Source organism: Didymella exigua (genome assembly GCF_010094145.1).
Source record: "Didymella exigua CBS 183.55 unplaced genomic scaffold M421scaffold_10, whole genome shotgun sequence".
NCBI classification, from domain to species: Eukaryota; Fungi; Ascomycota; class Dothideomycetes; order Pleosporales; family Didymellaceae; genus Didymella; species Didymella exigua.
In genome coordinates this window covers 160,928-183,538 of record NW_022984784.1, presented here as the reverse complement: position 1 = coordinate 183,538, position 22,611 = coordinate 160,928, and the positions used below count along the sequence as shown (strand labels likewise).

General features: G+C 53.3%; 9 protein-coding genes across 9 annotated transcripts; 4 read left to right on the top strand and 5 right to left on the bottom strand.

The window, feature by feature from the left end:
* Nucleotides 1-168: 168 nt before the first annotated feature.
* Nucleotides 169-3,702, top strand: M421DRAFT_60575 (uncharacterized protein; the record flags this gene model as incomplete). Its single annotated transcript, XM_033595798.1, has 1 exon — nucleotides 169-3,702. One exon carries the CDS (start codon nucleotides 169-171, stop codon nucleotides 3,700-3,702), a length of 3,534 nt encoding a protein of 1,177 aa, XP_033449822.1.
* A 2,141-nt stretch (nucleotides 3,703-5,843) lies between these two features.
* On the bottom strand, nucleotides 5,844-7,518 carry M421DRAFT_60202 (S-adenosyl-L-methionine-dependent methyltransferase; the record flags this gene model as incomplete). The annotated part of the gene is made up of 3 exons (XM_033595764.1): nucleotides 5,844-6,787; nucleotides 6,843-7,329; nucleotides 7,420-7,518. The coding sequence occupies 3 exons, from the start codon at nucleotides 7,516-7,518 to the stop codon at nucleotides 5,844-5,846; spliced, it is 1,530 nt and encodes a 509-aa protein (XP_033449821.1).
* A 344-nt stretch (nucleotides 7,519-7,862) lies between these two features.
* M421DRAFT_60192 (uncharacterized protein) lies at nucleotides 7,863-8,927 on the bottom strand (the record flags this gene model as incomplete). Its single annotated transcript, XM_033595761.1, has 4 exons — nucleotides 7,863-8,550; nucleotides 8,598-8,676; nucleotides 8,720-8,760; nucleotides 8,806-8,927. 4 exons carry the CDS (start codon nucleotides 8,925-8,927, stop codon nucleotides 7,863-7,865), a joined length of 930 nt encoding a protein of 309 aa, XP_033449820.1.
* An 849-nt stretch (nucleotides 8,928-9,776) lies between these two features.
* On the bottom strand, nucleotides 9,777-11,866 carry M421DRAFT_419365 (2-epi-5-epi-valiolone synthase). Its single transcript, XM_033592087.1, has 4 exons — nucleotides 11,316-11,866; nucleotides 11,234-11,262; nucleotides 10,708-11,164; nucleotides 9,777-10,659 (listed from the first exon to the last, which is right to left on the bottom strand). Exons 1-4 carry the CDS (start codon nucleotides 11,661-11,663, stop codon nucleotides 10,105-10,107), a joined length of 1,389 nt encoding a protein of 462 aa, XP_033449819.1. The 5' UTR covers nucleotides 11,664-11,866; the 3' UTR covers nucleotides 9,777-10,104.
* Nucleotides 11,867-12,401: 535 nt separating this feature from the next.
* On the bottom strand, nucleotides 12,402-13,378 carry M421DRAFT_124081 (uncharacterized protein). The gene has a single exon (XM_033587316.1). The coding sequence runs from the start codon at nucleotides 13,079-13,081 to the stop codon at nucleotides 12,563-12,565; it is 519 nt and encodes a 172-aa protein (XP_033449818.1). The 5' UTR covers nucleotides 13,082-13,378; the 3' UTR covers nucleotides 12,402-12,562.
* On the top strand, nucleotides 12,713-14,437 carry M421DRAFT_419364 (catechol O-methyltransferase). The gene is made up of 3 exons (XM_033592086.1): nucleotides 12,713-13,354; nucleotides 13,407-13,967; nucleotides 14,021-14,437. Exons 1-3 carry the CDS (start codon nucleotides 13,100-13,102, stop codon nucleotides 14,060-14,062), a joined length of 858 nt encoding a protein of 285 aa, XP_033449817.1. The 5' UTR covers nucleotides 12,713-13,099; the 3' UTR covers nucleotides 14,063-14,437.
* A 171-nt stretch (nucleotides 14,438-14,608) lies between these two features.
* M421DRAFT_419363 (uncharacterized protein) lies at nucleotides 14,609-16,803 on the top strand. The gene is made up of 2 exons (XM_033592085.1): nucleotides 14,609-16,288; nucleotides 16,341-16,803. Exons 1-2 carry the CDS (start codon nucleotides 14,805-14,807, stop codon nucleotides 16,375-16,377), a joined length of 1,521 nt encoding a protein of 506 aa, XP_033449816.1. The 5' UTR covers nucleotides 14,609-14,804; the 3' UTR covers nucleotides 16,378-16,803.
* A 215-nt stretch (nucleotides 16,804-17,018) lies between these two features.
* On the bottom strand, nucleotides 17,019-19,852 carry M421DRAFT_419362 (WD40 repeat-like protein). The gene is made up of 2 exons (XM_033592084.1): nucleotides 19,596-19,852; nucleotides 17,019-19,548 (listed from the first exon to the last, which is right to left on the bottom strand). Exons 1-2 carry the CDS (start codon nucleotides 19,798-19,800, stop codon nucleotides 17,060-17,062), a joined length of 2,694 nt encoding a protein of 897 aa, XP_033449815.1. The 5' UTR covers nucleotides 19,801-19,852; the 3' UTR covers nucleotides 17,019-17,059.
* A 138-nt stretch (nucleotides 19,853-19,990) lies between these two features.
* On the top strand, nucleotides 19,991-22,435 carry M421DRAFT_419361 (uncharacterized protein). Its single transcript, XM_033592083.1, has 3 exons — nucleotides 19,991-20,089; nucleotides 20,167-20,798; nucleotides 20,846-22,435. Exons 1-3 carry the CDS (start codon nucleotides 20,054-20,056, stop codon nucleotides 22,038-22,040), a joined length of 1,863 nt encoding a protein of 620 aa, XP_033449814.1. The 5' UTR covers nucleotides 19,991-20,053; the 3' UTR covers nucleotides 22,041-22,435.
* The last annotated feature ends 176 nt before the right edge of the window (nucleotides 22,436-22,611 follow it).

The following is a 22,611-nucleotide window of genomic DNA, read 5'->3' as shown; positions in this document are numbered from 1 at the left end:
CCTCGACAAAGCTCCCGCAGCCCGACCATTCTTTTACGCATTCGCCTGGCCATACAATAACAGAGCCTGAAGGTAGTCTTCAATCTACGACCTTTCTTACATTCAAGTTTGCTGTCCGCAGCCATTCTGCCGTCCACCGTGGAAGTCTTTACCAATACTTCGCACGTCATGTCGACCACTGCAACTGCACAAGCGCCAGCAAATACTGCTGGAGAAGACGGAGCCTCTCGAGGAAGGCGACGGAACCGCAATCGCAATCGCGCACCGAACGCCCCCGACGGCCAGAGTGAAGGGCCAGTAAGTGGAGAGCAGCAGTCGCAAAGAGGAGGGAGAAGTGGCCGAGGGCGAGTCAGGGGACGTGGGGGCCACTCTCTAGTACCATCGCAGGTACTGCAGAGCATACCGAGCGAAGCTCCAACTTCGACGCCTGCGCCTGCGCCTGCGCCGACAAGAGGAGGGCATCGAGGGAGAGGCGGGCCAGGAAGAGGCGGAGCACAGAGGTTTGCTCAGCGTACTGCTGCAGGTGGTCGCCAATTTGGCGGCCAACTGACAACCGAGCACGACACAGAGTCAGCAGCGTCAGCAAGTTTGCAGGCAGATGCGCCCGAGTTCGAGCCAGGGAGACCTCTGGTCGGCCGCAAGCCACGAGCGCCGAAGGAAAAGCAGCCACAACTGCCAAAGTCGACCGCGCCAGATATCGCCACCAGAACACACGAAGACATTGATAACGGTCACTACGAGTGCGCAATCTGCACCGAAGACATTAAGCGACGCTCGAAGGGAGTGTGGTCCTGCCGTACGTGTTGGACAGTCTTCCACCTAGGTTGCATAAAGAAGTGGTCGACCAACGAGGGTTCAGCAGCTGCTCGTCAGCAAGTTCAGGACGGCGAAGCACCACCACCGAGGCAATGGCGCTGTCCCGGGTGCAATTTGCCGAAAGATATTCTACCAAAGAACTTCTCATGTTGGTGTGAGAAAGAGCTCGACCCAAAGCCAGTTACGGGTCTACCACCTTTCTCTTGCGGACAGACTTGCTCCCGGCCTAGGATCCTACCGAAGAAGTGTCCCCATCCGTGTGGCATGACCTGTCATGCCGGTCCTTGCCCACATTGCTCTTTGATGGGACCGACCCAGTACTGCTTCTGTGGCAGCAAGTCTGTTACTCGGAAGTGCGTAGATACAGACTACGAGCATGGCTGGACTTGCGGCGAAGTGTGTGGCGAGATGTTAGCTTGTGGAGAACACCGCTGTTCTCGACCATGCCACGATGGCCCCTGTGGAGCTTGTGACGTTCGTGTCCCAGCACGTTGCTACTGTGGTCAAGTTCATAATGATATCATGTGCTGCGATCGTGAGGCGACAAAGCACAGCCGCCAGCGCCACACCGCAGCGGACGGCGCTACCACAGTCGAAGAGTGGACTGGAGCCTTCCAGTGCCCGAATATCTGCGGTCGTCTTTACGACTGCGGTATGCATGCTTGCGAACAAGCGTGTCACCGACAGAACGCTGATTCGGCCCATTGTCCACGATCCCCAGACGTCGTCACCCACTGTCCCTGTGGCAAGACGCGTCTGTCAGAAATATCGAATGCTCGTCGAGATACTTGCGAAGATCCCATACCGAATTGCTCCAAACCTTGCAACAACACGTTGAACTGCGGTCACAAGTGCAAGCAACCGTGTCATCAGGGCGAGTGCAGACCCTGTATGGAGACAGTCACTATTGCATGCAGATGTGGGCGCAATACGTTCTTCACGATTTGTCATCAAGGAACCGAGGAAGCTCCCCAGTGTATGCGTATCTGTCGTGTTGCACTCAATTGTGGTCGACATGAGTGTGGTGAGCACTGCTGTGCTGGCGAGCGCAAAGCAGCTGAGCGACAGGCGGCTCGAAGGAAGCCGCGCCCTCTGGACTCGGCAGCTCAGAGACCTGGGGACAACTTCGAAGCAGAGCACATCTGCACCCGTTCTTGCGGTCGTCAGCTGAAATGCGGTAACCCCGAGCATCGCTGCCAGGAGCTCTGTCACAAAGGTCCCTGTGGTACTTGTCGAGACGCAATCTTCGATGAGATCAGCTGCAACTGCGGCCGGACTGTGTTGCAGCCTCCTCTGCCTTGTGGTACTCGGCAACCTCCCTGTCGCTTGGCTTGTGAGCGTCCGAAGAACTGCGGCCATCCTCAAGTTGGTCACAACTGTCACAGTGACGAGGAAGACTGTCCCAAGTGCCCGTACTTGACCACAAAGTCCTGCTTGTGTGGCAAGAACGTTATCAAGAACCAGCCCTGTTGGCTCAGCGAAGTTCGTTGCGGCGAGATCTGTGGCCGTATCTTGAAATGCGGCATTCACAAGTGTCAGAAGCAATGCCATCGCGGTGGGGAGTGCGAAGAGCCTTGCAAGCAGACTTGCGGCAGGGAACTGAGCGTTTGTGGTCATCCTGACATGGCGCCCTGCCACTTTCCGCAGCCGTGCAAAGAAGACAAGTCTTGTCAACACAAAATTATCGTCACTTGCGAATGTCAGAGAATCAAGCAGGAAACGAAGTGTAACGCTTCGAAATCCAGCGAGGGCAACAGTAAGAAGACGCTTAAGTGCGATGAGGAGTGCGCACGTCTTGAACGCAACCGCAAGCTCGCTTTGGCGCTCAGTGTGGACCCGGAGCATGAGAGTGATCACGTTCCCTACTCTGACATTACGCTGAATCTCTATGTGGAGCATTCGACATGGGCTGCGAACCACGAAAAACGTCTTAGGTTGTTCGCCGCTGACGATGAAGAGAAACGGCTCAGGTTCAAGCCTATGCCAAAGCATCAGCGCAAGTTCATCCACTATCTCGCGGAAGACTTTGGCTTCGACACAGAGAGCATGGATCCCGAACCGCATCGCCACGTTGCGGTATTCAAGACTCCGAAGTTCGTCATGGCTCCAATGAAGACACTCGCGGAGTGCGCCCGGACACGACAAGTTCAGCGTCCCATTCCCGGCCCCCCAGTAGCCGCTCCACTTCGATCGAAGCCAAGTAACACTACCGGAGATCCGTACAACTCCTTGTTAATCTTGAATCCACGCTTCGCTCTCACGATTGAGGAAGTCAGCATGGTCATCAAGAACGTCCTCCCACAGACCAATTTTCCTCTTGAGTTCGAGGTCAGCTTCCTACCCAGCGAGGCAGTCTCGCTCAAGCCACCGCTAGCTGCGCGTCTCAACATTCCGGAGCGTGAGATGCAGACGATGCTCGAGTCCGTCAAGACACCGTTATCACAAGCTTTCACTGCACAGAAGGTCGGCTCTTTACAGCTAGCCCGCACAGATGCATCGCTGAACGTGTTACGCAAAGAGTCTGACATTGGTCCTGGTTCAGGCTGGAGCCAGGTCGCGGCTTCCCGGGGCATCCCATCGCGCCAGGTGCTAAAGAGCACGCCATTTGGAAATAAGGGTGGCTTTGCTGTGCTGAGCTTAAGCAGCAAGAAGAAGAAGGAGAAGCCGGCGCCTGTTGTTGATGACTGGGAAGCAGCTGAAGAGGAGGAAGAGGAGAAGGAAGAGAAAGGCAAGGCCAGTGTGGCTAATAGCGGTGCGGCTAGTGAAGACGATGGGCCTTCAAGACCGAGAAGTAGGGGTCTAGCTGAGGCTCCTGCTGACGAGGCACCAATCTCCTTGAAGCATGGTGAGCTTTTGGGACGCTGGTCGGATCTAGACGACGAGTAGTGTCAGTAACTATAAAGTTGAGCCTTTGTAGATACAGTCAATGCATTGCACAAATGAGAACAAGGGCCGGATCGGTGCCCCTTGGCTTGTATGTACGAGGAAGTGACGACTGACGCAGCGCGCAAAGGCATATCGGCACTTCCTGCCTCTCCAAGAGCCTTCTTGACGCACCGAACATCCTTGTCCTGGACGCTCAACCAATCACTCCTGACAACATGTCCGACAATTTCAACCGTACCACCTACGCCCTTCAGCCTGCTGCGCTCGACGATGGGCGTTGGGATGCATTTTACAGAAAGAGGTGGACGAGCCAGTTGGTTGGTTTCATGACATCACGCTTAACAGCCTTCAAGAAGAATCGCTGATCCCTGGTTGGTCAGACGCACCCTGCGAACGACCTCAGAACACCATAGCTCATGCGCAACCCCTGCCAGCTGAGTTTGAGCTACAGAACCGGTGAATTCAAAAAAAAATACACAAGCTAACAGAAGGACCACAGACCGCAAATGCTGTTCACCAAATCAAGGATCTAAAGACCACTTCATAACCCCACGTTGGAAGGTCTCCGCCCCGTCATGTCTGTCCCGGGATCATCTGCTAAACACCCACGCTAGGACTCGCTCCGCTGTGACTTCAAAAATTGCGGAGCAGGACCCTATGAGCGTTGGGCTGACCTCGAGCGACACCAGCGGAAGCACTCTACTGAGTTCAGGTTCGAGTATTCAGCCCAAGGCTGCAAATTCACAGGCGCGCATGAACATATCTTGGCGGGATATGATGACGACACTGCCTTTGACTGTCCCACTGACCCCGGATTTGTAGCGCATATCACCCGGGACTGTCTGGCACTACACAGTGAGGCATTCAGAGGTCTGCAGACATTTAGGAAATGCCCCATACCAAGGTGTTCGTTCAAGCTCAATGCTGCCCGCGAATCCATGGACCTCCTTCAACAGCATCTCTTGAAGAAACACGATGAACAGGGCCGCACAAACTACGTTACATCTCTCCTGCAGCGCGGATACGATCGTGTAACCTTGAAGGTTGTTTGTCCGGCGTGTGCCTATGCTTCAGCGTTTTAGAATCACATGAAATTCTAGTCACTTCCTTACGACCCACCTTTCCGGCGTTACGATATGCACGAGCTTTTCAGTACACCGCGCCATGTCGTCACTCGCACACGCCAAAGATGGATTTAGTGAGCTGCAATGTCGGAATCACTTCATTCGTGCAGTCAACGGTTCCTTGGAGAAGACTACGCGTAGTTTGGACGATAGCTACGGTAATGACGAAGTGCGAGCAATCCTACGAAAGGCAGTGGCTCCTCGCGGAGAGTCTGATAATGATCTTGACAATTGTCTTACTCTGCTGAGTCTCTGGCCCGATTTCGAGGTGCATGACCTGTGCCGATCGTTCCGAAAATGCATCTCCAAACAAGGCCTCCGATTCGAGAACGATGCGAAGGTTGTCGACGACCTCAGGGCCCTGGAGAGGAAAAGAATGCATAAAGATACGCCTGGTCTCACGTCTTTCTGATCCTTTGTTTTCGCGAAGGATATGTGGAGTCGTTCACTGTCACGATTATTGCTTAGCTGCCCGTAGTTTTTTTGGCAAAGTGAGAATGTAATGCTTTGATCCTCCATGACAGACTAGCCGTACGATGAGCATGACGCCTGTGCTGGTTAACAAGTGGTTTACATAATTGACTTTGAACGAGGGCTCCATTAATGCCCAATCTCACACGCCTTAACATCTTCCACAAATACCACGGCACAACATTCATCTCGATCCGATGCTCTGATCACCCCATCGCCTGCACCGTCGATCTTCTGACGGTAGACGGGCAAACGATCAAGCCCGCAGCATGTTTCTAGACAGTCACTTAGCACATGACTTTCAGAATTGGTAGCAGATTTCATTGTTACAAGGGCTACCACCATGACAGTCACATGTTCCACATTGTCATACGAGTCATGCTCATGCTCATACCAGAGCCGAGCTGGTCCATCGAACGAAGACATTCATACTTTTGTCTACACCATCATCGGGCTCATCTTGTATATCGCATACGTCGGACTCTACTCGAATCGACAATATTGTTTCTTATCTGCCCAAGCAGCCCATTAACATGATTGCTCGACTCAGATGTTCTTGGGCAGAAGGTTGGCGCTCTTGGCCTTGCTAGCCTCAAGGGCGCCAGCAAGAGAGAACTGAGAGTTGATACCGTCGATACGGTGAACGGCATTCAGGTTCTTGACGCAGGTAATCTGGAAGCAAGTGGCGGAACCCTGGCGAGAGGCGATCGTGGAGTAGGCAAGGAAGTACTCCCAGATGCGGTACCAGCGGGCACCGTACTTGGCGTTGACTTTGTCCTTATTGCCGAGCCAGTTGCGGTACCATCTCCAGAGGGTGGCAGAGTAGTGTACACCAATTGTATCGGTCATCTTAACCTCGAAACCAGCACCCTCAAGGGTGTCGATGACGAAGCCCAGAGGGGTCGAAGCGTCGGCACCAGGGAAGACGTACTTGTTCATGAACAGACCCCAGGTGAAGTCCTCGAACTGCCATGCCTTACGGAGACCAGCGATCTGGAGGAAGAAGACACCATCGTCCTCAAGCATGTCGTAGACCTGACGGAAAAAGCCACCCAAGTGCCGGACACCGACGTGCTCGGCCATTTCGAGACAGGTGATCTTGTCGTAGCCGCCAGAGGGAACAGGGATTTCACGGTAGTCCATGCACAGAATCTTGGACTGGTCCTCCTGGATGCCAACCCTCCTGAGACCGTTGTTGCCCCAGGCAGTCTGGTTGCGACCAAGTGTGATACCAGTGACGTGAGCGCCGTAGTTAGCAGAAGCGAACTTGGTAAGAGTTCCCCAACCGCAACCAATATCGAGCATCTTCTCGCCCTTCTTGAGGCCGATCTTCTCGCAAACAATAGCCATCTTGTTGTCCTGGAGCTGCTCGAGAGACTCCTCCTTGTTGATATCAGAGATGATACCAGAGGTGTAGATCATGCGCGGGCCGAGGAACCAGCCGTAGAAGTCGTCGCCGCGGTCGTAGTGGTCACGAACCTGCTCCTCGTCTGAGGCATTGTCAGCTGATATTCTCGACATGCCGTGTAAATGATAAAGACGTACCCTGGGACTTGGAGTGAACAATCATCTCTGGGATCATGCCGAAGAGGAAGTGCTTGATCAGACCAAGAGTGAAGCGGGGCTTGGACCAGTCGTGGCGCCATTCGAGGATATCGAGCATGTCGCCGTTGAGCTCGATCTCACCGTCGAAGTACTTCTCCTGGAAGGTCTCGAGGGGAATCTTCTTCTTGCCATAGTAGGCATCGCGGTCCTCTTCCTTCTTGAACTTCAGGTAGTGCTCAATGCTCTTGCCAGGCAGCTTAGCCTTCTCGTTCTTGCGGGGCGCAAATTCAGAGGTGAGCCACCAGAAGGGACCGAGAATCGGCAGAGTCGTGATCAGAGCAATAAAGATCCACGTCTTGAGGCCACCACCAAGCTTCCAGGTGAGGTAGGCAGGGACACCGACTAGCAGCGAGATGAGGGCGTAGTTGTTGAACGAGTCGCGGCCGGAACCCTCAGCGGGGAGAGGAGCATTGGCGATTGTAGGGTACTATTCACACCAAATGTCAGCTCAATTGCCCTTTTCCACGTCGCGCAATGGCTCGCCGAACTCGCGCCAAAATGTTGGGGTGAAGCGTACCGAAGTCGTCTTGACCCCGCAATCGAACTCGGAGACGGTCGAAGACGCCGCAGGCGTTTCGATGAACTCGAAAGTCTCCTCAGAGGTGTTTCCGCTCATATTGCGCAACTCCAGTGAATTTTGCGGGAAGGAAAGAAGACGTGGTGTTTTCAGAGCACAACTGCATGCGCCAAGGATGGACGGTGTAGCCCACTTAAGCGAACTAGGGGAGCTTCGAGCCCAAGCTTCACACCTGAAACGTCGACACTCCATGATAACGCGTGCAAGTGAGAGGCACAGGCGTTGATCAGGGTCCAGAACAATTATACATGTCTTTATCCAGGCACAACACGTTGTGCGTTGAAAGGAACTGTACTTATCCAGTTCACATGTCAAGCCTTTGCAATTGAGACCAGGTCTCAAGGTTGGGTTTCGGTGGTACACCAACGCGGACGCGTGGCTTTCTACGAATCAGCAGCCAGCATCCTCCTTCTCACATTCTCTAGCGTGTCCCGACTAACCCCAACTTTCTCCAGGAGGTATTTTTCAACACCGCCATACTTCTCCTGAATGTGCGAATGGACCTCTTTTGCTAGGCCTGGCGGGCAGACAGCGAATTGCTCAGAGAGACCGATGGCGCCAATCTCCTTCAGCCGGGACTCTTTTTCTAATGCGAGCTCAGGCTCTGACAGCAGGTAATCTTCCTCGATGGTCTCGTCGTCGATTTGCGTGAGCCACAAAACGAGCATAACAATCAGCCCGGTTCGGTCTTTGCCTTGTGTGCAGTGGATCAGTACTGGCCAGTTGCGATCGTTTGCAAGCACATCAAAGACCTGCTTGACCTCCTTGGCGCAGACGTCCACAGAGCTTTTTGCCAGCCCAACAAGGCCCATTTCTTCCATGTGGGGCGAAAGGATCTTGATTGCATCGAGACGATAGCCAAAGATCATAAGGCCGACTAGGCGGAAAAACTCCATCCACGTGAGCTTGGAGATGAGCATGCGGGAGAATGCCGAGCCATTGAAGTTGATCTCATGATAGACAACGTCGGGAATCTTTAGCGGTCCCGCAATATTATCGTTCGATTGAGACACTGCAGCAGATGCCTTAATCTTAGCATCCCGCTTCTGAGCTTGTTCAATGTGTTCAGTCCTGCCTTTGTTAGCTTGCAGGTTTCCTCGCAAATGTGCCTTGCATACTTCGTTCGGAGGTCGATGATGCCCTTGATACCAAATTCGGTGACAAGCCTTTCTCTGTCCCGTACTGTTGCTTCGTCTACTCCAATCAGTAGCTGCACATAATAAGAGTACACGATACATACCTGGTCGCGCGCCCCGGTACAGCAGCCTCGTCTTCAAACGGCTGTGATTCGTCAGTCCTGCAGCGTCTGGGCAGAGGTTCGCCTACTTCTTTCCTGAAGCTCGATTGACGAATGCGCCTACGTCTCTAAAGTTCAGCACGCTCTTCAAAGGCGTGATGAGGTCATCAACATTAGTTGAGGTCGCCTGTACAGGCGGTTTCGCAGCCATGATTTGATGATGCGAGAATGTAGACAAAGGCTAGGCAAAATGTATGTTTGTAGTAGCTGTGACTGACGTCGCTTCTGCAGATCGCGCTAACAACAGCCAGTCAAATTCCTGATTTCCAAGAAAGCAGTAGTGTGAACTAGCGATGCAGCTCTCAACTGAGGCTGCTTCATTGAGATGCAGATGCGCCTCCTCTGAATGCCTTGAAGAAGGCTGGAGCCCATTAGCCTGTAGCGTATCGACCTGCATCATCGTTGCAGCATGTTGCACCACCTCTACGAATTAATTATCTCGGGCTCAACACATCCATCGGTCAATCGACACAAACACTCGTTGCCTCCATGATTGAAGGGAAGTCAATGTGCCCCAGGCGCAAGGCCGGTGCTGGCCTAACATGGTTAGCGCATCGGCGATTTGCGCGCTCCGGCACCGCTCTATAAATTCTTCACAGCGCCCACACCCATTTCTGCTTCCTTATCAAAAAAGCTCAGGGGCCCAGCCACGACCATTAGCATCATCCACTGCTTCTGGTTGCCAGTCACTACGGTGGCGTGGGCCCCGCGAACAACTCTCCTGTTAGGAAACTGGTTTCTCGTTGGGTCGTCTTTAGTGATGGCGATGGGATACCGGTGTCGATTTTATGGAGCACATACCTTTCCGCTGCTGAACGTGCTTGTGCATGAGTGAGAACCTGGCGCGCGTCCAGGGCGAGCAGTGATTTGCGTTTCCGGCATTCGGACGCGCTTGTATTTGAGAATTTGCTCGTCGACGATTGGGTAGCGACACCTGCGCCATGTTAGCTCGCATCTAAGGAGTCCACGGGTAGTCAGGCAAACCCTTGATTCTGTCATGCCGCTTCATTCTGTCAAGACATCGAACACGAAGAACCATGTGCCCGCAAGCGATAGCAGAATTTGTGGCACAGAAGTCGCTACATCCGTCAGGTATTCGAGTACTCGAGGTTCCGGATCAACGGAGAAATAGCATCGTGATGCTGGTCTAATTCTTGAAAATAGGAGCAGGCATATGGGGAAGGTTGATGTTGTTTGTGAACTGAAGTGATTGGTATATTGAAAGAGGTATGAGTTGCAAGTACAACGTGGTCTATGCTCTGACTGCCGCCAGGCAAAGGACTCGTTTTAACCTTCCGGAAGATTCCTCCGTCGCGACACTACTCCATCTAGTTCTTGTAACCATTGGAGTAGCCGTTGGCGATGTCTTGCAGACCGACAGGGATACCATTGTTCGCCTGCTTCTGGCCGTTGGAAAGTCCGTTAGCGTGACCGTTGCTGAGCTTCTCGGCCACCTTGTCCTTCTGGAGGGCATCCTCAATGGGTACATCATTCTGTGTGTACCCTGTATCGGAAGCATCGACATACGCCTCGAGACCCTCACCATTGCGGGGGTACTCCTTCATCAGCTCCTTATGCTTGCGGAGAGCAGCATTCATCTCCTCAGCCGATACATCGTTCAGGAAAACACATGTACCGATGGGGTTAGGAACAGCAGCACGGAGAAGACCATCACGGGTCTTGAGGATGGCCTTGGTGGCCTTGTCAAGCATGTCCTCGTCGAACATTTCATGGTCCATGGACAGACCAGCACGAGAGAACAAGTTCAACAGCCTGCGGTGCTCCTCGTCGGAGAGAAGACCACGCATGTTGGCCAGTGTCGCAGAGTAAGCCATGTCAATAGAGATGGCGTGTCCATGACGGAGGGGTGTAGGAGGGGAGAGCTAAGCTGGGTTAGTAGCGTCACAAGTCGGCAGGTTCGAAGCACATACCTCGTGGAGAGGGCTCCATGTGTGACCGTAGGCGATGACACGGTCAAGACCGATCTCGTGAAGGTTGGGTGTCTCCAATTTCAACATCTCGTGGATGCCAGCACGGTTGATGGTGTCAGCAGCCTCGCGGACCTCCTGGTTGTCACCCTCGCGACCAAAGCGGGAAGTGATCAGCTTCTCGCAGTACTTGTCAAGAAGATCGAACGTAGGCTTATGAGCGCACGTCGAGATCTTGATCAACTCGGCAAAGCCGTTTCGGACTTGTGCCTCGGGCAGGGTCTTCAGGAAAGAGAAGTCCAAGAACGTGTGCATGGGAGCGTGGTAAGCTCCCAGTCTGTTCTTGTAGTTGCCGTAATTGACAGCGACCTTAATGCTGACACTGGCGTCGATGAGACCGATAACAGTAGTGGGGATACGGATGTAGTTGGTATTTCTGCGGTATGAAGCACAAGCGAATCTGGGGGTGACGAATTAGTGCTGTCTTCGAAACGCTTTCAGGCCAGAGTGCCTTAGAGATGAATTTTACCCGGCGACATCGGTCACAAGACCACCACCCTGGATGTTGTTAGTAAGATGTCGGTGTTTGTCTGAGTTGAAGTTGAACTTACAACAACGAGAACAGGCTCCTTGCGAATAATACCAAACTCGGTCATCGAATCAACAATGTTCAATAAGGTCTCCATCGACTTGGCCTTCTCGCCAATCATGGTCTTGTGAACAGTCAATGGCAGGTTGTAGTGATCGAAGTAGGTCTGCATGTCTTTGCCATAAACGTTGAAGATGTTCAAGTCCATGACAGCAAGGCAGCGACCCCATCGCTCGTAGCAATTGGCAAGCTGGGGGTTGGCGGGGTTGAAGACGCCGTCCATGAATGTGAAGTCATATTCGATCTTCTCGTACCCCTCGACGTGGAAGCCGGCCTTGGTCTCGGCAACAGTGGCTTTGAGGTCTGACATTTTGAAAGAGTAGAGATGTGTGCGAGAGATACGTTGAGTGTCTGCTGAACAAACACATGGGGGTCCAGCTTCACTATATAAATCGTCTCGGGGCCGATGTCGTTTCTCACCAGGCACATCGGCCAGAGTGCACGGTGTCACTCAATTGGCTCACACATGCCGGTAACGCTCCGTGGAAACGTCAACCATACGCAGGATTATTCATCATCTATGCCGAGGGGTCTGTGTAGGCCTTGCTTGTGTGGATCTGGTACGACTACACATGTAGGACTAAACTGTTACTGGCTGGACATGATGAAATGACTTGAGAGCCAACCAACCTCTAACGGCAGAACCCGGTTCTGGCACATGGAAAACTCGATTTCTCAATCCGAACAGGGACTTTTGCATGGCTTGGACAAAGCAGTGTAATGGTAATTGCTCGCAGCCCAGGCACCAAATGGGCGTAGTGTCAAGACTAACCGTTTTAGTGCTGCGCACGGAGTACCGCCCGGTGTGGAGATGGACTTGGATGTGTTGCGGGGCGTTCATCAGGATCACTTCATCGCCGCCCCACTATATCCCGTTTTAGACATCCATAGAGCAGGTACAGCTCAACAACGCGCGCGCGGAAACGCATGCTGGCGAACTGGAAGGCTAGAGCCACCGGAACCTCGCTAAACGATCAGCCACAGGCAGTGTTGTTTCGCCTCCCAAACTGCCCCTCAACACCAGGCTCGAGAGCCAGTCTGACGTCTCGCGAGATCCTGCGATCTTAGCTCCCGCGTCGGGTAGATAGAGTTTGGATGATCCTAGATCATTGAGGGATATCCCCAAAACGGGACTGGTTCTGTTCATGTCAAGTTCTGTGGAATCAGTGTGGAGCTGTCTCCGCTAGACGTAGATACGCCTAGAACTATTCAGAACAGGTACGACTGTATCAACGTCAAGACTCTGAGCAATGCAGAAATGCACCAATTGCAAGACCCACTCAAGCCACACCAGCGTTGCGTTGTCCCGTATGCACAGGCTGGCGCGACAAGTCTGCCAGGACAGAACTGAGCAACTCCCTGATGTGCACGGTATGGCGCCCTTTCACGAAAACGGCACATTGCACTTGCAGTGACATCCCGTATCGCGTCAGGACTAAGGATGACGGGCATAGCAGGAGGATTATTGCTAAGACAATTTCTAACGTCTGACGACACCACACAGTCTTTTTTAGGTGTTCGTTCCCAAGTGCGTTTTCTGGCTCGCATCAGGCCTCTCGAGTGGGCCCGTTGTGCACCTCGCATATGCAACGCCACCGTCATCATTAAAACGACGCCCCGCACTAAGTTACGCGTTGAGGGGCATCCGCTGAGCGGGCATCCGGGCGCTCTCGACGCGTCGAGCTCTGAGAGATTCAAGTTTACCACAATTTGAAATTGGGCACACATTCAGCACACTCAACAACCATGGGCAGCTTCGATCAAAGCAAAGCATACGCGGCACAAGAGGAAGAGGGTGCTTTCTTCGACGACGGTCGTGAGATTGAGCTCCTACACTTCGTCTACTCCCATGAGAACATCGACAAGATTCGCGGCTCGCCCGAGGGTGTTCTCGCAGCCATCGATGAGTATGGGCGTACGAAGAAGTATCTCATGAATGTCGGAGAGGACAAGGGTCGCATTGTAACAGATTTGATCGCAGAAATCAAGCCGAAGACCATGGTAAGTCAGTTGGTTGCTGGAGCTCTAAAATTGAGCTGACGAATTTACCCAGGTCGAACTCGGTGGCTACGTTGGCTACTCGTGTGTTCTGTTCGGCGATGCAGTTCGCAAAGCTGGAGGGCAACGGTACTTCAGTCTGGAGCGTGATCCTGCCTTTGCTGCAGTGATCATGTCTCTCGTCGATCTGGCAGGTCTCTCCGACATCGTCAAGGTCGTCGTTGGCTCCAGTGATGAATCAATTGCTCGCCTGTACCAGTCTGAGAAGCTGAAGCACATTGATCTCATGTTTCTCGATCACTACAAGCCTGCCTACACAACTGATCTTAAGCTTTGCGAAGAGTTGGGATTGATCACCGAAGGCTCGGTACTGGCCGCGGACAATGTAATCAAGCCTGGCAACCCACCGTACCTCAAGTACGTCAGGAGCAGCGTCGAAGAGAAGATTGAAGAGGCAAAGAAGATCGGCAACAGCAACACAGAAGGCATCGCAGAGACAAACGTCAAGATGTATGAGAAGAGGTACGGTGAGGCCAAATTCAACCAGAGCCCTGGAAAACCAAATCTCATCTACGAGAGCAAGCTAGTGAACAGCTACGAACCTACTGGTGTGCCGGTAAGTTCCCATACAGAGCCTATTCATATGAACGTCACACTAACTTTCATCAGGACGGCATCGAGATTACTCGCTGCAAGGGAGAGCAGAAGTGAGCGACGGTTTCGCAAAAGCATCGCATGCTGATATAGACTCGACGTCTTCTTGGTAGCACAAGTGTGTCATGAAAGATGCAGGAACCCGTGGATGAAATCGACGGCAAGGCTGACAGGACACCCTCAGCGGCTTCCAACACGTGGCTGCGGCAACAGCAGCCTTAACTCGGATAGAACATTCAGAACTTTGATAATCTTTCATAAAGCTTAACCTCTTCCATTTCAAAGCCAACAGCATCGTATGCTGCTCATGTCATAGTCTGCACTGTAGATGTTTGGCGATCCCTCGCTCCTGCATTCTTACTGCACCACCCCACTTCCCACCATGCGCGTCGCATTACCACACAAATGATAGATATATACGCGATCCAGAACACCTGTCCAATGGCCCGCTGAACCTTGCTGTATGCAAGTATTGCGAAACTCAGCACTTACCAAGGGTCCACATGCATCGATAATAACAATGACGTCGAGACTAAATCAGCACTCAGCGCCTAGACGAGAACGCATCCGCGTCCGCGCTTGCATGCATACACGACCTGCACATGAACTCCTTACATGCTAGCAGCCGTCCTAGCCGCTAAGAATTTCTAGTCTCTGTTTCGCGGCTGTGTTCTGGGTTGTTGGGTCTTACGCTTTCGTTCCTTTTGATGAAGGTTGTTTGTTACGACAGGTCACTGTAAGGAGAGCTAGCGATAATATTGCGAAGACAGAGGCCGGCCACATCTCCTCAACGACAGCAATGAATGCACCAGCAGGGCAGCAGCAGAAGGGCGTCCAGCCTTTCTACTATTCTCACGTGTGGAAGAATGCGTCGCTTGTCGCGCTGAGCATTCTCGCCCTGCCCGTCTCGGCTGTTCTCGTGCTGCTCAGTCTCGTCGTGCAGCGGGTCAATGGTCGCGACAAGGTCCTGCAAGCAGAGAGAAACAGCACAGCTGTCACAGTCGCACAACGCAAGACGATCCTCGTTACGGGAGTCTCCATGGCCAAAGGCCTGTCAATTGCGCGAGTTCTATCACAAAACACGCCACACCGTGTCATTGGCGCAGACATCTCTCCACTCTCTCCAGGCCGGTTCTCCAGCGCGATTTCAAGTTACTACCGATTGGACACACCAAACGGCGACGACGCGGAACCGTACATTGACTCCATCCTCTCGGTTATCCGGAATGAGAAGATCGACCTCTGGATAAGCTGCTCATCGGTGATCGCGGCAGTTGAGGACGGTCAGGTTGTGCGCATCGCGCAGAAGCAAGCGAAGGAAGCTGGGCGGCGATTCGAGGCCATCCAATTCTATGAAGACGTGGTCGAGAAGTTCCACGAGAAAGACAAATTCATTGATTACATTCAGTCTCTCGATCTCCTGGTTCCCGAATCGCACCGTGTCACGTCTCCTGAAGAAGCGCTGAACGTTCTCCTCCGAAACGTCGGTAACAGCGAGGATGACAACAAGAAGTTCATAATGAAGCCCATTGGGGTGGATGATCACGCTCGAAACGCGATGATGACACTCCTGCCATTCGAATCGCCCTCGCAGACGAAGAAGTACATACACAGTCTGAACATCTCCAAGTCCAACCCGTTCCAGCTCCAGCAATTCATCAAGGGCAACGAATACTGCACACACGCGCTGGTCATCCGCGGCAAGGTCAAGGCGTTCTGCAGCTGCCCTTCGCTCGAACTGCTGATGCACTACGAGCCTCTCCCCACACACTCGAAGCTGAATCAGGAGATGCTCGCATTCACAGAGCGCGTGGTGGCAGACGGCGGAAAAACCTTTACGGGGCACTTGAGCTTCGACTTTCTTGTCGAAGACGAAGAAAATGTCAAACTGTACCCTATCGAATGCAATCCACGCGCCCACACAGCCGTCGTGCTCTTTGAAAAGACGCCCGAAATGGCAGAAGCCTATCTCTCCGTACTGGACTACCGCAAAGATTCCGGCGAGCACGAAAAGCCCATCTTCCCGCACACCCCTACCAGCAGCTACTACTGGTTTGGACACGACGTGGTCAGCTTCTTGATCCTGCCATTCCTGGACGCGATCTTTGGTGCGGCCTCCTCGGGAGAGTTCTTCGATGGCCTGGCGACGTTCTGGCACCATTTCTCGTGCTGGAAGGATGGCACACTTACAATCGCGGATCCATGGTCGTTCTTTGTGTTGTATCATGTGTATTGGCCTGCGAGGTTCTTGGAGTGCTTGTACACGGGCAAGGAGTGGAGCAGGCAAGTTTTTACTTTGTTCTTGTGGTTCCTGGCATTTGCTGATTTTGCATAGGATCAACATCAGCACCACGAAGATGTTCGAGGCTTAGGGCAAGACCCATTCGTTCGGGTTGGGAAGGATACGCGAGGGTCCCGTACCTTGAACAGACTCGGGAAGTTGGTGGCTATCATCTGGAGTCAGATTGAGCCGAGTATCTTCACACTGTGGGTAGAGTACCTGTGTGCCCCGAAAGAGAATATTTGAGGCTTGTACCTAATGGGAATCTTGAATCTTGGGAATAGATCGTTGTCATAGACGACCAGGAATTCGGAAGAAGATACCAGTAGATTTTGGATGGTAGTATCACACCGCTCAGCTATTTCTTCTGGCTGACTGATTCCAAACGGCTACAGTTCCCAAGTCTACGATTTCGTGCGAGCAAAAGCTTCTCCTCAGCAAGTGGTTCCTTGTCAGTAACCTTGTCAGGGCTACTGAACTGGCAGTTGGTCCTCCAGATACCATCAACCGAGAATCGGATAGCGGGGTAGGAGACCTTCCATCATCCCCCATGTCCGCGAAGAGACTGTTCTTACATCCCTGATATGAGAGGTGCTCGAGACTATGCTCCCCGCTTGCACGACTCGACGCTGAGCAAGACAATGTACCATCCCGTACTACGTAAAGCCTTATGAGATCCCCTCACCTAGACCACTGCAATTCAAGACAAGAGCACAGCATCAGGAATACCAATCGATCTCGAACGGGGTATATTTATATGTACCCAAAAAATCCTACTCAGCCATGACAACATCACGCTGCAGACCCAGCCGCGACGTCCCATTGGTAATGGCCTTGATATCACCTACTTCATCCATCTCCCTGAGCGTGAAATCCAACAAATAACTCTCATCCACCAACTCCTCAACCCTCTTGTAGTGTCTCTCGGAATACACGCGAATCGCATCGAGCACGTCCTTCAGACTGCCCTTAGCGCCGACCTTGCCCTTGGGCCGCAGGCTGGCGAGTCGCGAGGCAGGATACGACTTGACGAGTGTCCAGAGGATTTTCTGTGCAACGGGGGCGGTGCGCACGTTTGTGTTCCAGTCGCGCAGGCGGAGGAGGAGCTTGTAGAGTTGTTCGTCGGCGAGGGTGGCGAGGACGTCGTCGACGGCGGTGAGCCCACACATGCTGCCCTCGTCGGGCTGTTCGGTCTCAGCGACAGATTTGAAGAGCGCGAAGAGCCGGCCGGGCTGGTCCATTTGCAGTGCCAGGGTGATGGCTTCGCGGTAGTTGCCCGAGTATGTATAGTTCTGCAGTTTTTGGTCGAGTTCTACGCGCTCGGTTTCAGCGCTTGTGGCGGCTTCGAGCGTCGCCGTTGTGGTGTCCTTCCAGAACGTGATCACGCTGTCGCCGCCTCCTGAGACGAGGGCGCCTGTCTCAGGGTGTGCGACGAGTGCCCAGACGCGATCTTCGTGGTTGTCGAGAGTGGACATGGATTCACCTGACGAGGAGTCCCAGACCTTGACAAGACCATCTCCTGCAGCAGATGCTATTTGCGGGCCACGCTTGTCCCGCGCATCGACAGGTCGATAGGGCAACCATGCGAGCTTTAGAACACTGTTGGAGTGCCCTTCGAGCGTCAGCAGACATGAATAGTCTGCCAGACTCCAGATCTTTACCGTCTTGTCTCCGCTTCCAGTGGCTATCAGACCCTTGTTGGCGGAGTTGGGAACTTGCGATGTCTTTGGCGCAAACTTGACGGTCCAAACACCACGGCGATGTCCTCTCAATACACCCACGGCTTCACCTTCTGCCGCTGAATAGATCTTGACAGTCCTGTCCTGCGATGCTGACGCAAAGAGAGTGCCTGACGGGTCTACATCAATGGCGTTGATGTCCTTGTCGTGGGCTTTCCGTGTGTATTTTGCGCGCAGCTTCTTCGTATCCTTGGTGACGTCCCATCGCTTCACAGTTCGGTCCTGCGAGCCTGTGACAATGTATGCTGGAGGGTGTGATAGCGGGTCCGTAAACGCGGCCGAACCCTCTTGAGGGACTGTGTGAGGGAGAGCGATGGCTCCCAGCGATTCGGCGTGACCGGTGAGAAGAGCTGCACATTCGAAGGAATTGTTCTTCGGGTCCAGTCGCCATAATCGAGCAGTGTTGTCCTTGGCACCTGTGACAAGCCAGTGGCCTGACCAGTCTACGTCCAGACAGATGACAATATCCTCGTGGCCCACCAGCACCCCAACATCTGCACCAAAGTATCTCCCTTCCGCCGCATCTTCCTTCAATGTCACTATCCGGATATCTTCTGAATTTGTGTTCAGCGCCAGGAGTGATTTGTCTTGTCCAACGTATGCGATATCGATGACCTCGTCGTGCGTACCGGAAACACGTCGGAAGATGGAGAGCGGCTTGATGGTTTCTTCGAGGAAGGGCAGCTCGACTGACTTCAGCGAATGGAAATTGAGGACCTGCTCAGCATGGACTGAGATCAGGTATGGCAGAGAGGGATAGTGGAGGATGTTGACGATCTCGTCAGTCTCGTTCCCAGGCTCTTGCTCTTCTGTTAGCTCCTGACCGTTCGCTGTCGACCACAGTCGAACATTGCCGTGCTCTCCGCCAGAGTAGATGATCTGCCCGTTTGCGAGGAAGCCCGCACTTTCATTGCCTTCTAACGCAGCGATCGTCCGCTGCTGCTTCCATTTCTCCGACGTCCACAAAATCAAGGTCTTGTCTCTGCTTCCAGAAAGTAGAAGCTTGTCTTGCGGCGAGTACTGCAGAGTGCGCACAACCGAAACATGCGAATCCAACACTGCAATGCTCTTCTTCTTATGCAGATCCCACACGCGGATCTTGCCATCCTCAGCGCCAGAAGCCAGGCGATATTCGAGCGTGCTCTCTCCCTGTGCTTCTTCGGCTCTCTGCTGCGACTTGCTCCTCTTCCTCTTCTTGCCGCCGTCTGCAGCGTCAAGCTTTGCTGTCACCTCAACCTGGAAAAAGTGCAGTGCTGAAACAACGCCTCCGTGGCCGTGGAAGGTATGTGTGGTATACCCTGCGCGAATGTCCCAAATCTTGACCACGCCATCAGCACCGCCTGTTGCCACAAGCGTTCCGGTGCTGTCGACTGCCAGTGTTACCACAGGACCCGTGTGCGGTTTCAGCGATCGAAGAAGCTCGAGTTCGATTGTTTCATCGTCTGTTTGTGAGGGTTGCAGAGCATATATGCGCATCGACAGCGAACGCGAACACACGATCAGGTGGGAGGCGGATGGTGTTACTGGTGCGGTTAGCCAATGCATGTCAAACACCAAATCCTTTACTCACGGGCCAGGGATGTGATTGCCTCGCCATCGCCCTCTGCTCTCGCCAGCTCCTTGCCCGTAGACAAATCTGTGAGCAGAGCCTCTTCTCCGAGACATGCGGCCAGGATGCGCCCATCTTCACTGAGCGCTATGCTGCCGCCCGAGTAAATCGGCTGCAATGTGCGCTCGACCTCGTAGGTTGTCCGGACCGTTGTTCTTTGCGCCATGGCGTGGCGCTGGTTTGCTTTGAGCTGGTTTGCTTTGAGCTGAAAGTGCGGCTTGAACTTTCGCGCTGGGCGAGGGAGGTTCAAAAATTCCTTATCGATACCGGCAGCAAAGCGCGATTGACTGGCGTGGGTTCGGTCCAGGACCAGGGCTGACGTCTAGCTCCAGGCAGTGGCAAGCACCACGACTCTTCCACCTTCAACTGCAATGTATTCTTACGTCGACCATTAGGCAACGCATTTAGGGTCTATCAGTATGGGCCGGCAAGCCTACCTGGCCAAGATCGCATTTGTGCGTCTCGTAACTCGTACAAACACCGCGAGAAGACGGCTCCACCGTGTACACACGTGACTGACGTGGACATTCAGGGACGGTCTGCTTTCGAGCCCACCGGAGAGGTCACAGAGTCGGATGAGTACATACAGCTTGCCGCCTCTCAGTCTGATGAGCCTCTGCCGGAGCGTTATCGCGAAGCCAAAGCCAACAATTACATCCAACTGTACGACGAACGCGGCAACCCAATCAATCCACGCGCCCATGCATACAGCAAGAGACTGAGAGACGCGCAAAATGATGTCCTCGCGAGTGTAGGTGTAGTTGAGAGGCGCAGATCGCCAGCAGAAGGCCTCCCTGGCTCATATGAAGAACGCCTTGACGAACTTGAGTCCGAAGAGACAGTGGGCAACGCGCTTGCTCTTGCTTCCACTGTGGTAGAGAACCTCTGCACTTGGTGGATCGGCAGTATCAGAGACCGGCTTCTCACCTTTCGCATCCCAGATGCACTCCCGTTCCTTCAGGTTGTGGCTTCTGAGCGCACAGCTTCTGGCAGCTCGATTGCATACACCGGCTTCACTTCCCGACTTGTCTCTACGATTGGAATCCAGGCATGTGTCTATGGTGCATACGCCTATCGGCCCATCGATCGCTTGATGCAGCTCACACATGCAAGCTCCAAGACACGTCACTTCGTGCGTCGCTCCAGAAGCGTATTGACGTTGGGGTTAGTACCAATCAAAGTATAGTTTGAGCTCTGCTGACCCTGCGTAGATTCCGACTGGGCCTTGAGGTCCTCTTTTATCCTCTCTCTTATCACGCCAATCTGCAACGACTGGGACTTCTCCCAGCACGACCGTTGCTGCCGTTCTGGAAAGCCTTCATTCCATTTTCGCCTTGGTCGCCTCTCACGCCACTGTCCGTCCACCATGATGCCGCATCTGGCTCGGTGGTAGATGTCGTAAAAGCCGTTCTTACTTCACCTATGGTCATTATCATTGCGGAGCATTTTTATGAACGTTTGATCTACTCAGCGGTATTCGAAGCCGTGGAGAGTTTCATCATTCGGCCAGACAATGCGGACATCGAAAGTCCAGACGCTATCAGCAAAGACCGCGCCACATCCATCCTGGGACTACAGCGACGGTCGCCCCCTCTGATTAGAGATGCTATCAACAAGCTGCTCGTGGTGCTTGGCTGGGCTGAGCCAGCCGTCCTCGACGAGGCCGAACGGAAACCTTCGCTCGATTTTGGGATAAGTGCAGGGCAAAGTGTAGAGGTCGCTGGTACCCAAATTACAGACTTGTTACCTGTAGATATTCCAGTCTCACGCACAAACCGACCTACCACAGATGGAGCCAACGACGATACTCTAATGGACACAATACCCGCCGACATTGCAGAACGATTGGTGCGTCCTACTACACCACCAACACCACCGGCTTCTGACAATGGTGACAACGACCCGAGGATCAGAATCACCTCGCGCGAAGGCATTGTCGAAATGGAAGTACGGTTGCCTCCACGAGTCATTTATTCTCACACGGAAGTCCTGGACGATCAGCGTAGGTCATCAAGTCGCAACAGAGTCACGTCACAGAGGAACGATGGTCTTGCAACGCGTCCGCATCACCGCGTGACCCAACTCTCTACTGAGCCATCACAGATGATTGGCGCTATCGTCAAGGCACAGCTTGTCGGGATTACAGTGCTACCTTTCAAGCTTGTCGTCCTTCGGTTAGTTGCATCTCACTACTTGGCGAGTCAAGATCACGGCGGGACTATCCCACGCTTTGTCGAATCGTTCCCGAACCCGAGTGACATGTCTCTGCGATCCCTTGGCATTGGCATATCCCGGGTCGCGCTTTGCGCTGCCTTTGAACTAGCCATTGACCTGAGCCTCTGGAGTGCACAGTACCTGGCCGTCACCACTGCTGGCAAGAGTATATTTGGATGGGGTGCGCTCTAGGATAATGAACCTTGGCCATTCCTGTATCACATACGCTTCCGCCGAGATGCTATACGTCGATACAATTCGGACTCGAGGTACGTACTGCCGTAAAATTTTCGGACGGCTCACTAGGATGTCTCACCAAAGAGCTGAGCTCGACAAAGCGGCAAGAGTTGACGGGACATTTTCCGGAACTCTTGCGGCGGCTGCTGCTTAGCCATCGGACGAGGCTCCGATGATGTTGGTGCTCTCGGATGGCGCCGTGCATACCGAGCATTAGTGGCTGATGCTTGAGGCTGCTTTAGCACGGTTGTTGACCTACGACGCGGCCGTACCTATGCGCATGCAAGACGGTCCAGCACGACACAGAGGCAGGCGTGGACACTGCGTGGGAGCACAGCAATGGAGAGGCTTCTGCGTGACAGGTCAAACAGGTGGGACAGCGCGTTGCAGCTACGTGGACTTCATTGTGTAGTTGCAAAGTAAGAAGTGCACAATGAAATGTCGTGGCAGTGCCACCAAGGAACTGTCAGCTCGTATGCGTCATTGTATGCAGAAACGGCACACATTTGACCATCATTGACAGGAA